The 18,403-nt window shown below is 41.7% G+C and overlaps 1 protein-coding gene across 1 annotated transcript in view; it reads left to right on the top strand.

The window, feature by feature from the left end:
• LOC137418098 (stathmin-2) overlaps positions 1-18,403 on the top strand; it is a 32,513-nt gene that overhangs the window by 10,062 nt on the left and 4,048 nt on the right. Inside the window, exons 2-3 of the mRNA XM_068104065.2 lie at positions 12,260-12,355; positions 17,051-17,223. Coding sequence (XP_067960166.2) covers positions 12,260-12,355; positions 17,051-17,223 — 269 coding nt within the window. The remainder of the gene's footprint in view (positions 1-12,259; positions 12,356-17,050; positions 17,224-18,403) is intronic.

The raw sequence follows: 18,403 nt of genomic DNA, 5'->3' as shown, positions 1-18,403 counted from the left end.
TGTGGTGTTAATCAGCTCAGTGATACTGAGGTCAATACTACCACTGGCAAGTGTATCGGTCTCTCTCTCTCAACCCAGCACCCTTCTGGATCGGACGCACACAGCATTTCAGAGCAGTTTTGACTTGTACTTTTAGGCTTCTCCTTGATGGACACCTTTTGTATTAAAACGAAACTATCACAACAGCACTCTTCCTTTAACCTCCTCTGCTTTTCCCAACAACGGTGCCCCTTAACTTCTCCCAATCCCACAAAATCTTCCTCTCATGGACTGGTATAATTTACAGTTGATGCCAGGCCATACATTTTATCAAGTCTCTAAGGCTGATGACATGGAAAGTACATATTATGTCAAATGACCAAATTAAATGTCAATGACATCTTCCCCCATCCAAAACCTTGATATTTTCTACCCCCGTTAATTCACCCCAGATCCACTTTTTTGAAATACCAACTTCTTTCCTGGAAGTCCTAGCAGTGTCTATGTGTTTTTTTTTACCTCTTCCACCCCCCCCCTCCCCTTCCCATGCCTCCTCTCCCCAAGCCCTCTCCCTCCCACAGATCTCCCGATGTCCCTGCTCTCAATCTTGTCTCCCGCTCCCTTTATCATATGTTTTATGTGTCAGTTTGTCTTTTTGTGATCAATGTTAGCTCTTACACGAGCCTCGATCTTGTATACAGAAGAAAAAAAATGCAGCACAAAGACAGAAACATCAGTATAAGGACGATGAATAACAACAGGTTGGCAAAATAAGTACCTGCTCTGCTCTGGGAAATAAGACATTCAAGTATCCTGCGTCGGAGTGATGACCCATCCAGGATTGTGCCTCAACAGCCATAATGGAACTGCCACGGCAGCCATAATTCTTTTTTGAATACATATCCGAGGCTCATGAAAGCTACTCCTTGTACACTTAATGGAACAGGCTGCAACAGGACAAAAGGAACAGTAGAGAGAGGGGAGAAACTCCAACAACAGATTTGAAGGCCAAATAGAAGGAGACTGGGACAAGTAAAAGGTGTGGGGAGGAATGTGAGCAGGAGAAGATGCAGAGGGTGGACAATATGGATACAGAAGGAAACTCCAATGATGTAAAACTGGAAATTTGGATGGAGGAGGGGTTGGGGTGAGGTTAACGAGGGTAGAAAATATCATGGTTTTGGATTGGGGATGATTTGAGATAGATGGTGGTGAACACCTGTCCTGAAGACCTGCAGGGAAGAATCAAATTGAAGAGAATGTGGGAGTTGGTTCCACAGGTGGGGAATAAAAAGGAACGAACTACAACGGCACTTGGTAGAGCGCATACCTCCCCCAGGCTGAAGTTTGTTTTGTATCCCACTACTAGGGTGGATCTGGATTCGGACCTGAACCAAAATTTAATCGGCTTGCTATTGTCACGTGACCAACTCATCCCTCAACTTTAGTCATGACTCGTCCATAACTTTTTATAATATCATGTCATATATCACTTTTCGTCCGATCTCTCAATGGTGAAGATTCACTTAAAAATTAAATAATTCTCGTATCCGAATCCATATTCAGATCTTCACAAAAATCAAATCGATTAGTCCTTGTCAGACACATAACCTGTCCAACAAGTTTCGTCCAAATCCGTACACAAATTTTTGAGATATCCTGCTATGTATCGTTTTTGGCCCTAGCTCCCAATAGTGAAGATTCACTTAAAAAATTATACTAGCCGGATCCGAATCCGGATCTTCACCAAAATCTAATCATTTCATCCTTGTCACATACGCTACCTCTCTACCAAGTTTCGTCCAAATCCGTACACAAATTTTTGAGATATCCTGCTATGTATCGTTTTTGGCCCTAGCTCCCAATAGTGAAGATTCACTTAAAAAATTATACTAGCCGGATCCGAATCCGGATCTTCACCAAAATCTAATCATTTCATCCTTGTCATATACGCTACCTCTCTACCAAATTTCGTCCGAATCCGTCCACAACTTTTTGAAATATCTTGTTTCCAAACAAACAGACAGGGGTGAAAACATAACCTCCATCCACCTTCAGTGGTGGAGGTAATGAGTGGAGGTGATGAGTGGAACTGAGCAGTGATCATGGATTAGGTAGTTTCACCAGAAGGGGGTTGGTGGTGGACTGTGTGTGCCCTGCAGAAACCTGGGGAGCACAAAACACGGAAAGAGCAGTGGGTGCAATACCAGAATGGAGACGGTAGAAGACAGAGAGACCACCGACTTGTCTGCGATGGCTAAGTGATAGGCCAATAGACTCAGCTTCATCACAGGAGATTACAATAATCTTTAAGGCCTTGATTTCCACAGCATCAAGCTGAGCAAGATGTAGAGCACTGGAGCCAGCCTAGAGAGGAGAGCAGCACTCCATCAAACTGCTGAAGGCTTTGTAGGTGGATATTTCAGGTGTTCCATGGAGGGACTTTGTACGATGGAGGATGCCCAGTCGGTGGCAGGCTTTGGAGGGCAATTTTGAAATGAGGTTTGTCCAAGAAAGATCATGGCTGATAGTGTGACCCAGGAGTTTGAATGACTGAACTTCCTCAAGGGGATTGTTGAGAAAGTAGATCGGAGGGTTTGCTCGAGATTCCTTTCAGAGAGAGATGGTGAGAGTTTGAGATTTGATATTTCAGGATTGAAGGATATATTCCAAGTGTTGGACCAGCTTGTGATTTTGTCAATGTCTAAAGAGAGGAAGATATTGCATGTGGGTGCCTTTCATGTGGATGCGAAATCATGGAGGATGGTGAATGGATTCATGGCAGACAGTAAGTTATCAAGGAAATTGATGAAATGGGGAGATTGGTGAAATGCCGGCAGAGATGGGCTGGACACTTGGTGCAGATGGAGGAAGAGAGAATGGCAAAGAGAGCGGATAGGTTGAGGGAACAAGGTAGGAGGAAAAGAGGTAGAACGTGGTTGAGATGGGAGAATTGTGTGATGAGGGATATCAGTAAGGTTGGGGTGGTTGGAGATTGGTAGGGATTGGTTGGAGAGTGGAGAGCGTTGACTGAGGAGAAGAGGGATGTGGAGGAGTACCGTCATCAAGGCAGGGTAGAAGCTTGGTGACATTGGACCTCACCCCTTATAAAGAGAAGAGGAGAAGAAGAGTAAAGTCTGAAGAGAGGGAAGCTGCAGCCTTCTTGCCTGAAGGATGAGGTATGTCAAAGCAGAGGGTGGAGTCATCAGCAAATAGATCCTGGTCGGGTCCCCACTCCGACTCGGGAAGTCAGTGCAGGAATTTGGAATCTGCAATGGTACTGCTGATAACTCACCTACTTTTTATGACGGACACTGACAGCACCATCACAATAGCTTTTTGTGCACCTTTGAGAACATGCGAGGCTAACAAATCACACAAGGAATTCCCACATCCATATGTATGATGAAGATACATCAGTAGTGGTTCATATACAGTAAAAAGACAACTTGTCAAATTATTACGATTAATTAATTTGTATGTGAACTAGTCGGATGCCCATCGTTTGCAGACTAACCACCTCCACAAGGAGTGTGGTATATATTTAAAAATTGTTACTCGTACCAACAACACACATGTGCACAGACAGACACAAGGTGGAGAGACTGCGCATATTTATTATGAAATACAGAATGATTGTCTCTAACATAGAAATAATGTACATACAATGATACAAGGTATACAGTGCATTCAGAAAGTATTCAGACCCCTACACTTTTTTTACATTTTGTAATGTTGCAGCCTTATGCTGACATCGTTTAACTTCATTTTTTCCCTCATCAATCAACACTCAATACCCTATAATGACAAAGAGAAAACAGGATTTTAGAAAGTTTTGCAAATTTATTGAAAAAAAACAAACTGAAATATCACATTGACATAAGTATTCATACCCTTTGCTAGGACACTTGAAATTTAGCTCAGGTGCCTCCCATTTCTCTTGATCATCTTTGAGATGTTTCTACACCTTGATTAGAGTCCACCTGTGGTAAATTCAATTGATTGGACATGATTTGGAAAGGCACACATCTGTCTATATAAGGTCTCACAGCTGACAATGCATATCAGAGCAAAACCAAGCCATGAGGTCGAAGGAACTGCCTGCAGAGCTCAGAGACAGGATTGTGTCGAGGCACAGATCTGGGGAAGCCCACAAAAAAATTCTGCTGCATTGAAGGTTCCCAAGAGCACAGAGGCCTCCATAATTCTTAAATGGAAGAAGTTTGGAACAACCAGGAACAACAACTCTTCCTAGAGCTGGCCGCCCGGCCAAACTGAGCAATCGGGGGAGAAGGGCCTTGGTAAGAGAGGTGAACAAGAACCCGATGGTCTCTCTGGCTGAGCTCCAGAGATCCTGTGTGGAGATGGGAGAAACTTCCAGAAGGACAACCATCACTGCAACACTCCACCGATCTGGGCTTTATGGCAGAGTGGCCAGACGGAAGCCTCTCCTCAATGAAAGACACATGAAAGCCCGCTTGGTGTTTGCAAAAAAGCACCTAAAGGACTCTCAGACTGTGAGAAACAAGATTCTGTGGTCTGATGAAACCAGGATTGAACTATTTGGCCTCAATTCTAAGCGTCATGTCTCGAGGAAACCAGGCACCGCTCATCACCTGCCGAATACCATCCCAACGGTGAAGCATGGTGGTGGCAGCATCATGCTGTGGGGGTGTTTTTCAGCAGCAGGGACTGGGGGATTGGTCAGGGTTGAGGGAACAATGAACGGAGCAAAATACAGAGATATCCTTAATGAAAACCTGAAACAGAGCACTCAGGACCTCAGACTGGGCCGAAGGTTCACCTTCCAACAGGACAACGACCCTAAGCACACAGCCAAGACAACGCAGGAGTGGCTTAGGGACAACTCTGTGAAGGTCCTTGAGTGGCCCAACCAGAGCCCTGACTTGAACCCAATCGAACATCTCTGGAGAGACCTGAAAATGGCTGTCCACCGACGGTCCCCATCCAACCTGACAGAGCTTGAGAGGATCTGCAGAGAAGAATGGCAGAAAATCCCCAAATCCAGGTGTGCAAAGCTTGTAGGCTCCGGGCCAGGTATGGTCCATCTGCACCCCCCCCCCCCCCCCCCACAACTCTCCGACCCTGGGTTTTTCTGAACCATTGGGGTGTCCTGGGGTGGAAATCAACTGGTAACAGTAAATAAACTTGGACTCACTACCCATTTGGTACCTATATTGGATGGTACCCTCAAAACAGCATATTTTTAAATCCGCGTTGCGCCATATTCGACACACGTGTTCTTTTGGTATTTGTGCCTGCTAATATTAACTCAGAATAAAAAGTTATATACCAAAAGAAAGCTGTTCATCTACTGATCATCATAGAATATTGACACATTACTTATAATGGTACCTTAATGGTCATAACTAGTGCTGAATAGCAGTACCCCACTTTAACGTAACATAATTCGGTATCGACCGTACTATTTCATCTTACACACATAATATGAACACATTACACCTGATATGCTTACATATATATTTTATTGGCTTTCTCCTGTATATCAGCTTTAATTTGATACCAGATACATCCCCATAGCTTCAATTCTCTTTTTTATACAGCGTGTCAAAGATACTACCTGTTTCGCGGGAACCATGAATCATATAATCTCGGTAACAGTCTTTGTCTATATTCAAAAGAACTGCCTATTACACTTATAAATGTCATTCATAATCGAATATCATAATCATACTGCCATCTTATTAACATATTAAACAAGAAAAACTTGTTTATTAATCACAGTAGTTTTTAATATCATCATATTAATATTCATACACTGGGTCAAACACCTTCCACAGAACAGTAACAATGTAATGCTCGAATATTTACTGTAAAAGTAAAAATATTTCTTATTTGAAACTAAATTTTAACATCCCATTGAAAAAAATTTTAGTATCGAATATTTTGATGATAAACCAAACATTATTGCTCAACAACAGATATCATAATAATATTAACAGTCAGTTTTATCCCTACAATTACATATGTATGTCGTACACTCAGTTAACCACATTATATCATATAATACAAGTATCCACTCTCAAAAGAACACAAACAAACAATTGCATTTTGTTAATTATCAACAAAAGTCAAACACTGCATGAGTGCAGTCAAGTTGGCTTGCTTGCACGAATGGCATATGTCCATCATGATCAGTCATCGTCACTGTCACTTTCATCGGTATCACTGTACAAAACACGATCCATATCATCAGGTGTTTCATCACCTGATTCATCATCACTCTCATCGTCGTCTGACATGACCTGAGCTATATCAGCCAGCTCACGCGGAAGCATGTCTCCATCATACCAGAGAGGATCCAGGCAGCCTTTCTCCTCTTCCCAGCCATGGCCTGGACTTGCTTTGGGAATCCTTGGTCGAGGAACGTGAGCTCTCTTCCAAATTCCCACTTGGTGGTTGACCCTTCGGATGTGCTGTGTGAGGCTCCTCATACATGGTGGAATATTGGCCATGTCTACATTGCCTGAGGGTAGGTGACGATTCTCCTTGGCACATAGCTCATTTATTCTCAGGAGTCGCAGATCATCAACGTGTGATACCTTTCCTCTTCCATACATGGCACATGTGAAGCTGTCTAGTTGATTGTTCAGCTCTTCTGGCACATCCCACGTATCTCCAAGCTTGTTGAGAATAGGGATGTATTGCGGCAGACGAAGCAGCGTTTTAACAGGTTTGATTTTTCCAATCCCTCGGAAAGCGCTAGTGCTGTCACAACCGCTGTAGGCGTGAAGTGCCATAAGAGCAGTACTCTTCTCTTGGCCGAAGTCTGCTGCGAGTTTACTGACGTTTATTAGCCTCTGCTTGTTTCCTGTGCCTGTGTCAAACAGTATCTTTATGTCGTTTATCGATGCGGCGTAGTGCAGTAAGATGAAGAATACATCCGAGTCTGGGCTCTTCACTCGAACAAACTCATATTTCTGGCTCCTGGCGTAGTTTACGTATAATATCACGTGCGAGTCTGTTTCTTCTTGAGACGATTCCAGCTGAGGCAACTCTTTGGCATTTGTTGTCTGACCATCTATGGATGTGAGTTGGTATGCCTTCCCTTCACATATCAAGATCACTTTTCGACCATGGCACCGAGAAGCATACTGGTCACTGTTCCAGAGCCTGAGTAGCAGTCGGATGAACTGGATTTTATTCTCGTCGTTCGAGAGAAACATTTTCCAATCTTGCGGTTTCTTTGTAGCTTCTCCTTTTAGAATCAACTTTTCTCCACAGCCGCGACGTCGCCTCTCCATCGACTTCACTGATCCAGGTAGGTATTGATCTGTGCTGAACACCACATCTCCTGTCTTACTGATGATGTCAAAGACCTTGGAACAGATCTGGCTGAAGTTGTTAGGAATGTCTTTTAGATAGTAGAAGGTGGCATTTCCGTCATACACTGTCAGGGTGACCCTTGCCTGTGGTACAGTGATGTCAGTACAGTCCTTGGTCAGGAGCTGGAATGCCTTTGCCTTGTCTGTCTTTGCTAGGTACCCATCTCCGGTCGCCAAGCTTAATGACATACATTTGCCTCAGGTCGGATAGTTTCATTATCTTCTTGGCCATTAACACATCCCTTTCAATGGCATCACATACCACATCGAATGCCTGTCTGTGGGCTTCTTCTAATTCTCCTTGATGGTGCTGTGCCTCTTCGTCAGTACTGCGCCATTTCTCTGGCTTTTGCATATACTTCATACGGCAAGTTTTGTGGAACTTTGCCTCAGAGGCAAAAAGATCATGGCCTCGGATCCTCATTAAGAGCGTTTCATCTTGCTTCATTTCAGCCATCTCCAGTACCGTCTTCCAGCCTTCATACTCGAACTGGCTCATCCCCTGGGTAGTCCAACTGCCATGCACTTTCACTTTTTTACGACTTTCCGAAGAACAGAAGATACAGTCTGGCTTAAATATGATCTTGTCACCAGAACTAGTACGGGCCATCCGCTGAGTTGTGGCACCAGTTGTTTCAGATGTACCTGCAGTAGGAGGGTTCAGTCTGTCTAAGTTCATCGTGAAACGCTTGTAACACTCCCAGTGGAAACCATGGTGTTCGGCCAGAGATTCAGGGACCAAATCACATGTGTCCTTCATCATATGCGGAGACTGTGGGGGTTGTGCAAGGCGTCTTTCTTTGACCTCCTGCAGCTTGGCCAATTTCTTCTCAGAATTTTTGAGTCCAGATAACAAGTGCAACTCTCCATAGCTCAGTCCCTTTACATGAGTTATGCACACAATGGGTGGTTGTTCACTCTCACGTGTACGTTTCGCTCGCGCTGGATGTTCCATATTAGCGTTGTTACTTCACCTGCAAAACACATCAAAATATTGGTAAGTACCAAGCTGAATAATAATTATTATAAATTGCATCTTAATTATAAAAAATATCTTATATTGCATACTTAACTATGTAAAAAAAGGTGTTTAACTTAACTAATTGACTCGTTCTGTCGCTGTAAGAGACACTTAAATAACATAATTGTACAATCTGATGATCTCAATTTACGCAGGATACAAACATGGAAGGATCTGCATGCCATTTTCGTCAAAATTCCTGCAATAAACTACAGTGATACATCAATACAACAATATATTAAGTAACACATATTAACAATACATAGATTTTGTCATGTGTCCAACATATATGTACATGATATACGTGGCAGCATTTGTAAATTGACAAATGCAGCATCGCCTACAATATCACCCCATACCGGTAGTATCTTTGACACGCTGTATAAAAAAGAGAATTGAAGCTATGGGGATGTATCTGGTATCAAATTAAAGCTGATATACAGGAGAAAGCCAATAAAATATATATGTAAGCATATCAGGTGTAATGTGTTCATATTATGTGTGTAAGATGAAATAGTACGGTCGATACCGAATTATGTTACGTTAAAGTGGGGTACTGCTATTCAGCACTAGTTATGACCATTAAGGTACCATTATAAGTAATGTGTCAATATTCTATGATGATCAGTAGATGAACAGCTTTCTTTTGGTATATAACATTTTTATTCTGAGTTAATATTAGCAGGCACAAATACCAAAAGAACACGTGTGTCGAATATGGCGCAACGCGGATTTAAAAATATGCTGTTTTGAGGGTACCATCCAATATAGGTACCAAATGGGTAGTGAGTCCAAGTTTATTTACTGTTACCAGTTGATTTCCACCCCAGGACACCCCAATGGTTCAGAAAAACCCAGGGTCGGAGAGTTGTGGGGGGGGGGGTGCAGATGGACCATACCTGGCCCGGAGCCTATTGTCGCATCATACCTAAGAAGACTCGAGGCTATCATTGCTGCCAAAGGTGCTTCAACTAAGTACTGAGTTAAGGGTATGAATACTTATGTCAATGTGATATTTCAGTTTTTTCTTTTTAATAAATTTGCAAAACTTTCTAAAATCCTGTTTTCTCTTTGTCATTATGGGGTATTGAGTGTAGATTGATGAGGGAAAAATGAATTTATACGATTTCAGCATAAGGCTGCAACATAACAAAATGTGAAAAAAGTGAAGGGGTCTGAATACTTTCTGAATGCACTGTATATGAGGCAAACTTGTGTGGGTGCAATATTAAAGTTGGCCGCACAGGGGCGCTATAAAGTTGGTAGATTGACACACACGCAGAGAGATACAGTAACCAGTAACAACTGTTAATAAATCATTATATTAACATTTAAAGAATGAATGAATGAATGAATGAATGATCGTTTTAAGGCCATATTCCCTGCTGGAGCGGGGTTTAGCCTTGCGGGTCCCATGACAATCATGGTTCCCTGTTTGAGGCAATGTTTTATGGCCGGATGCCCTTCCTGACGCCAACCCTCAGTCGCCTCTTACGACACGCAGGGATACGGTGTACCTATTCTAAATCGGGGTACACACCGGAATATATTAACATTAACATTTAAAGGATGGTATCAATTATGTTAATTCAACAACAACATATATATGGAACTTTATTTTAATTGCAAACTTCAAAATAGTTTTATATTTAAGTTAAAACCTTATTAACTTGTAAGCAATTGATAGATTTTCCAATTAACTGGACCATCAGCTGGTCTCCATTCTTCATTGAGATCTTGACCATTTCAACCTAAAACCTGTTCCAAGTGGGGGTCACAAACTTGGCTGTGGGTCCACATGAGTACGGCATCACCGAACTTAGCTGTAAGTTCATACATAAACAACTGACGTTTATACATTCAGTCAACTTGGCAATGCACTTTATCTATCGATGTTTACCTTCTTTGCAGAGGGTGTCACGTATTATATTATACTAGCAGGAGTATCTTTTACCCACCCTCTCCTGATCCCCCACATCCACGCATGAGGCCGCGGCCACATAGCCTATGTTACCTTCCAGACAAAGTTGTATTTGTATTTGTATCCCGAGTAAAGTATAATTGGAGTACCTGGCGTTGCTCAAGCGAAAAAAGAAACATTAACATATTTAAAATGAGGGCAAATATAATGGAAAAGCAATTACATCCAAATCAGAATCCATCACAAATGTCAAATCATCATTTTCCCTTTTTGTTTAATATACGCTGCTGAATGTGCTGTTGATCACGTTTCTGAGTTAAGTATGATGACGTTCATGAAGAAGAAGAAGAAGAAGAAGAAGCCAATTACCACCAACTTCGACCGCTTCTGGAAATGTTTGATTATTTGTGTTCAAACTTCAAATTCCTGGTAATTGTTTTGTATTTATTTACGCGAATGTGTACTTGTATATAACTGTCATTAATCAAAAAGGCTTCGGCGCCATAGAGGAATTTTTTTTTAAATCTAAAAAACAACAACTTTGTTTTTTTCAAAAAAAACAAACACTTGTTTTGCCTAAAACACTCCCAAGCAGTCACGGATGAACCTCTGAAAGTTTGACGAAGATCCGTTCTGCCATCCCCTGGAAAAATGGCGACACACAGACAGACAGACAAACGGCTCTCTTATATTGTAGATTGAAAATCCTCAATACACATACAATTGTATGACAATACATGCAATATCTTACATTACGAGTACAGCATGCACACCTGACATTGTAAAATTACATGTACATTATCCAGCACATGCATTTTACTTACTACTCGAACCAGCTGTTATTCCTATTAGTCAGGTTCACTATGTCAATAAATTATATTTCGTTCAAAATCATGGTAGATTAGCAAACCTATACATTTTTGGAAAGGTTATAGCATAAGGAAACTAAAAATCAATGTTTACGTTTGGAGAGATACCTGTATGGCGGCCATTTTGGATTTTCAAAATGGCCACTGTAAAATACATATTTTGTTCTATTTCTGCCTCTAATTACCCTAAAAACTTTTTAAAATATACTAAACCTATATTTTCAGGGACAAGGAATCCAATGAAAGTATCAAATTAGTGCTATGGGGAATGGTAAGACACGAATCAAAGGTTTTGAATTGCAAAATACTGTCCTTATATTCGCGATAAGTTGCATAATCAAATACATGTTATCATTTTGTACAGGCAGTTAATAACATCAAAATGTGTCACAATAATTCATATCACCAAACATACTCAGGCAGTCAGCAAAATCATATATACACATGCAGTCAGTATAACTTCACATCTACACAGGCAGTCAATGACAAAATATACACAGGCAGTCAATGGCATCAAACATACACGATTACAGAATATGCCATTTAGAGTTCGTCATCACCGTCCTGTGTGTCGTATCCGACAATATAGTCCGCATCGTTTTCACAGTCCGTTCCACACAAGCAAAGGTCGGTCAGATTGATTGGCAAATCGAATTGGTCGAATGGTCGATCGAAGCGATTGGTCGAATGGTCGAATTGGTCGAATGGAATTGGTCGATTGGTCGAATTGGTCGAATCGAATTGGTCGGAATTGGCAAATGTAAACATTGATTTTCAGATTTTCCATGTAATAACGTTTCCAAAAATGTATATGTTTGCTAATCTACCATGATTTTGAACGAAAAAACATCGTGAACCTGACTATATGCAGGAAATGTCATTTTAATGGATTTCCCTCGTGCTCTACTGCATCCCGAGGAGCTACTGAAAATGTATTTTACATCTACTGAAAATGAAAATCATCAGACAGACAGACATCAAATTGCATATTTTAGTATGATACTTCATCGATAATGTTTTTATCGTTGTTATTTATATTGTCTAGCTCCCTCTTTCATTTTGTCTGGCTTTAATTGTACCTGATTTACTTCATCTGTTGCAGCTTACAAAGACAAGATGAAGGAGTTATCTATGATCTCCATCCTTTGCTCTTGTTTCTACAGCGATCCACCTCAAAAGTCAATTTACCACTTTCAAGGTGAGGGTCCATTTACCCTTCTTTAAAAAACAAACGTTTTGTTTGTAAGTAAGACCCCGGTTTATCTTCAATTCCACTCTATCCCCAATTCTACCTTCATCTCTGATGGCCTTTGTTTAATTACTTTTTTATACGACTATTGTTTCCTTTATTTACTTGCTTACTAACTTATTTCTATCTTTGCCAAAAAGGATTTTTTGTGGTTTCCTTAATCTCATTCATGGTGACGACAGTCCATCAGCTTTCAGGACTTCATATTACAAGAGCCATATTAAACTATTGTCAAAATGGGAAAAGTCTTTAAGTCAAAATTTGATATTAGATCAATCCTGGTGGAATCTTTTTGCCACCTTTGACCTTTGCATTGGGTGGGAAGAGTAGGAATTTGCGATGGTGCACCATCGACGTCGCTCTTGTTACCCTCGCCAGACGAGAGGGTATTGCATTTGAGTTCCTTTTGATAGTTTGTCTGTTTGTTTGTCTGTTTGTTTGTCCGCACAGAATACATATGATTTTCTCTGCAACCGTTGGTCCGATCGATAGGAATTTTTCACCATACGTGCAACTCCACCTGTATAATTTTTTAATGATAATTATGACGTCACAGGTCACGTGGTTTGGCCGCCATCTTGGAAAAAATCGAAAAACTTTGCACCTCCATATCTCGGAAAGCGCTGAATATAAAAAATTGAGACATGGCTCATTGTAAACAACTCTCCATGTGGAATAAAATGTGTTAATGATGATGTCATAGGTGCCTCCATTATGACGTCATAATTTGACGAGTACAAAACTTCATCCAATCAAGATGAAATTTCTTGAGCGCCATGTCGGCATAAACTAGTGGAGAAAAAGAATAAATTATGATGTCATAGGTCACGTGGTTCGGCCGCCATCTTGGAAAAACCGAAAAACTTTGCACCTCTATATCTCCGAAAGCGCTGAATAGAAAAAATTGAGACAGGGCTCATGGTAAAGAACTCTCCATGGGGAATAAAATATGTTAATGATGATGTCATAGGTGCCTCCATTATGACATCATAATTCGACAAGCACAAAACGTCATCCGATCAAGATGAAATTTCTTGAGCATAATCTAGGAATAAATTAGTTTAGAAAAAAACGATGACGTCATCGATCACATGGTTCTGCCGCCATATTTGTTTTAACACAAAAGCCTTAAAAACCACTGAAAATACATCCTTGCAAGGGTTTTCAATCTCTGATTGCTCTTTTTCTTGTTGTTTTTGTATCATGATGGCAGTCAAGATCGGTTGTCCAGGCCATTGACCAAAGTCATCTTCAAGGAATTTATAATCATGCTTGAATTCTACTACCCTTCTCACTAATGTCGGATATGAGTTGCACTCATCACCTCATATGTTGCCACCATGTCTTGATAAATTTGCTTGACGTTGGTACCCTCTTTGTGCAGTTTGATTACTGAATGTGCACCTGCTCACATTTATGAGACTAGGGCATTGCCCGTACTATATCTATATCTAAAATTATATCCCCCCCCTCTATTTACATGAAATGGTTTGGTCCAAAGCGAACGGCTTGCGAGTACGGTGACAATCCCCCCCCTCTATTTACATGCAATGGTTTGGTCCAAAGCGAACGGCTTCCGGAGTTTGGTAAAGAAATCGCCATCGCGTGCACAAACGCGCAGGAAAGCGAATGAATCGCAAATTCGGTTTTATTAGTTTTAAAACATAGTTTAACGCCAACATAGTTTGCAAACGTGAAATAAATGAATACGCTCTCAAATGTGCCATCCGAGGCAGAGTGTGTCCTCCACGTTCGGCACACGCGATCGTTCGCTGCTCTCTGATTGGTTGAATCGTTTTTTGGACATAGCTCGGTAAGTAATTGTCCGATTAATATGAAACCTTGAAAAGGCACATCCTCGGGTCCCCAGCAATATACCTGGCAAGTTAAAAGTATATCGGACCCGTGGTTGTCGAGAAACAGCGGTCACAGACAAACAGACGTACAGACGTACAAACGTACAGACAGAGATTACTGGAATTATAGATAGATGAGGATGGAAGGGTGCTGTAAGCACTGGCTACTCTTGTCATTTCCGCATCTGGTTAAAGTAATTATGCTGAGGTGTGTGGCATCCATAGACTTTAAGTTGTGATGGTTTGTGCTGCTACCACAAACAGAACAACAAATCACAATAACTACATAACCTTTGGGCAACCTTTAGTTGCACAATTACATGGACACATTTGACAACTTTTTAACTATCAGTGACATGGTTGACCGAGGTTTCAATTAGATCAGAAACGTTCCAGGAAACAGTATACATTTTTATCGAACCATCGCCACCAGCACCAAGTCATGTTTTCCTTGTGGATGATCATGATCTTCAAGTTCATTGGCTGAATTGGATCATAAAATGCTCTTTTTTTGCAATTTGGCTGCAACCTGCAAACTCTCAGGATACATTTTTGTCCCCCGTCGCACTGCGGAGCGAAAGGGGGACTATGGTTTTCCCCTCCGTTCGTGTGTCCGTCCGTCCGTCCGTCCGTCCGTGCGTGCGTGCGGGCGTGCGAGCGTGCGTGCGTGTGTACGTGCGTGCGTAAGCGAAGGACGGCATTCGAATTTGGTGCATGGGTGTATCTAGGCATAAGGAATAAAACTATTGAAAATTGGGTCGCCACCATATATATGTCTGAACCTTGTGAGCAAAATATCTTGAAAAATAAACGAACTACTAACTTCTAATCTGGTGTGTGGGTGTATCTACGCATAAGGGAGAACGCTATTGAAAATTGGGTCGCCACGTCAAAATCCAAGATGGTCGCCACCATATATATGTCTGAACCTTGTGAGCAAAATATCTTGAAAAATAAACGAACTACTAACTTCTAATCTGGTGTGTGGGTGTATCTAGGCACAAGGAAGAACGCTATTGAAAATTGGGTCGCCACGTCAAAATCCAAGATGGCTGCCGCCATGTATGTCTGAACATTGTGAGTGGAATATCTTGAAAATAAGCGAAGTACCAACTTCTAATCTGGTGTGTGGGTGTATCTAGGCATAAGGAAGAATGCAATTGAAAATTGGGTCGCCACGTCAAAATCCAAGATAGCCGCCGCCATGTATGTCTGAACCTTGTGAGCGGAATATTTTGAAAAAATTAGCGAAGTTCCAACTTCTAATCTGGTGTGTGGGTGTGCCTAGGCATAAGGGAGAACGCTATTGAAAATTGGGTCGCCATGTCAAAATCCAAGATGGCCGCCTTGCGTCTTCCACTTTGTCAACTCGCATCACTTCACCGACGGGGGACCTAGGCGTAACGCTTGTCCACTTTAGTTTTGTTGCACCTCAAAAAAGTTGCAGAAAAGTCGCAGTATACATAAGCCTATGCAATATACATCTACAAAAAACCATAAACTCTGTCCGGAACCTACAAAAAAATTCAGGTGAGTAAAGAGTTGCTTGATGGATACAATTTTGGTTGAAGGAGATAGTTAAAACACAATGCCAACTGGATCGGCACTTTGTAGAGAGCAAACCTCCGCCAGGCAGAACAGTTTTCCTTATATAATCCCACTGATAGGTCGGATCTGGATTCGTTATATAATCTTTTCGTTATATAATCCCACTGATAGGTCGGATCTGGATTCGTTATATAATCTTTTCCTTATATAATCCCACTGATAGGTCGGATCTGGATTCCTTATATAATCTTTTCCTTATATAATCCCACTGATAGGTCGGATCTGGATTCCTTATATAATCTTTTCCTTATATAATCCCACTGATAGGTCGGATCTGGATTCGGACATGAACCTAAATCTAATCGGCTTATTCTTGTCATGTAAGCATGGTGTTGGCGTAGCGGTTAGGGTGCCGGCCTGGGATCCTAGGATCCTGAGTTTGTAATCCCGGTCGATTGTTGAATTAACGCCACGGGGGTTGACTGAGCCTGTCATCCTTCCGAGGTTGGTATAATTGAGTACCAGCTTGCTGGGATGAATGTGCCAGTGTGTGCCCTGGTTTAGAATAGGTACATAGTATCTCTGTGTGTCGTAAGAGGCAACTAAAGGGTTAGCGTCAGGAAGGGCATCTGGCCATAAAAACATTGCCTCAAAAAGGGAACCATGATGATTGTCATGGGGCCGACGAGGCTAACCCCGGCTCTAGCAGGGAAAAAAGCCTTATAAAGGGAATTGTTTAATTTTTATTCTTGTTATGTATCCAACTCATCCACCAAGTTTCGTCATAACTCGTCCATAACTTTTTTTAAATATCATGTTATATATCGTTTTTGGCCCGATCTCTCAATGATGAAGAATCAATTAAAAATATAGTATGCAAATATGGATCCAGATGTTCACCAAAATTAAACCAATTCTTCCTTGTCACACCTTGTCTGTCACCTCTCCAACAAATTCCATCTGATTTCGTCCACAACATTTTGAGATATCTTCTTCATAGTCAGACAAACAGCCAATTAGTGGTGAAAACACAACCTCCATCCACCTTCGGAGGCGGAGGTAATAATGAGAAGATTAAAGCTTAGTTCATGTGTGGGCCATGAAAAGGTGCAGGATGTGAGTGTACACAGCAGCTTTCATGTGCGTTGGAAATAATGACCGAGTTTTCTTAAAATAAATAATGTGTGCGTGGAATAAATAACCTTAATAATCACCATTGCTGTACTTTCTGCACTGCAAGACATGGAGGTGAAAGAGCTGAATAAACGGACCTCAGGTCACGCGTATGAGATCACCCTGAAGCCTCCGGTGACAAACTCTTCACCGGAGATTACAACAAAACCTTCCTGCAAGCAAGATATTTCACTTGAGCACATCGTGAGGAAACTGAAGGATGCTCAGAGGCGGCGGCAGGTGACAACCTTTTGATGACTTCATCGCCACATGATATTTGCCTTTCACACAATCATGTTTAATTCGAACCTCACCAAATTTTTATATCTCTCATTAAACTCTTTTATTTTAATCTCTTATTATTTTTGTTTGTTTCATTCCTGACATCTAATTACTCACCAAATGGTTTCTTCAAAAATTCAGAATTACTGCTCACCTCCACTCATTGGGTCCTCCTTTTCACCCCCCAGCCCAAATTGGGCTGAGGGGTGTTGTCGTCACGGGCGTCGTCCGGGCATCCGTCAACTTTTGGTTTCCGTCAATTTCAAGGAGAACGGCTTGTCCGATTAAATCCATGTTTGCAGTGTGTGTTGGGGTTGAGTAGAGCAAGGTTCCTTTCGAAAATGGGCACGCTGCGATTTTCAATATGGTCGCTACCGCAGCCATCTTGAAATTGGTTTCCGTCAATTTCGAGCAGAATGGCTTGTCCGATTAAATCCATGTTTGCAGTTTGCGTTGGGGTTGAGTGGAGGAAGGTTCCTTTCGAAAATGGGCGCGTTGCGATTTTCAATATAGTCGCCACCGCAGCCATCTTGAAATTGGTTTCCATCAATTTCGAGCAGAACGGCTTGTCCGATTAAATCCATTTTTGCAGTGTGTGTTGGGGTTGAGTGGAGGAAGGTTCATGGGCGCGCTGCGATTTTAAATATGGCCGCCACCGCAGCCATCTTGAAATTGGTTTCCATCAATTTCGAGCAGAACGGCTTGTCCGATTAAATCCATTTTTGCAGTGTGTGTTGGGGTTGAGTGGAGGAAGGTTCATGGGCGCGCTGCGATTTTAAATATGGCCGCCACCGCAGCCATCTTGAAATTGGTTTCCATCAATTTCGAGCAGAACGGCTTGTCCGATTAAATCCATTTTTGCAGTGTGTGTTGGGGTTGAGTGGAGGAAGGTTCATGGGCGCGCTGCGATTTTAAATATGGCCGCCACCGCAGCCATCTTGAAATTGGTTTCCATCAATTTCAAGCAGAACGGCTTGTCCGATGAAATCCATTTTTGCAGTGTGTGTTGGGGTTGAGTGGAGGAAGGATCCTTTTGAAAATGGGCGCGCTGCGATTTTCAATATGGTCGCTACCGCAGCCATCTTGAAATTGGTTTCCGTCAATTTCGAGCAGAATGGCTTGTCCGATTAAATCCATG

This window comes from Myxine glutinosa, chromosome 11 (assembly GCF_964187855.1).
Source record: "Myxine glutinosa chromosome 11, kmMyxGlut1.1, whole genome shotgun sequence".
Taxonomy (NCBI): Eukaryota; Metazoa; Chordata; class Myxini; order Myxiniformes; family Myxinidae; genus Myxine; species Myxine glutinosa.
This window is presented reverse-complemented; position numbering and strand designations above follow the sequence as displayed.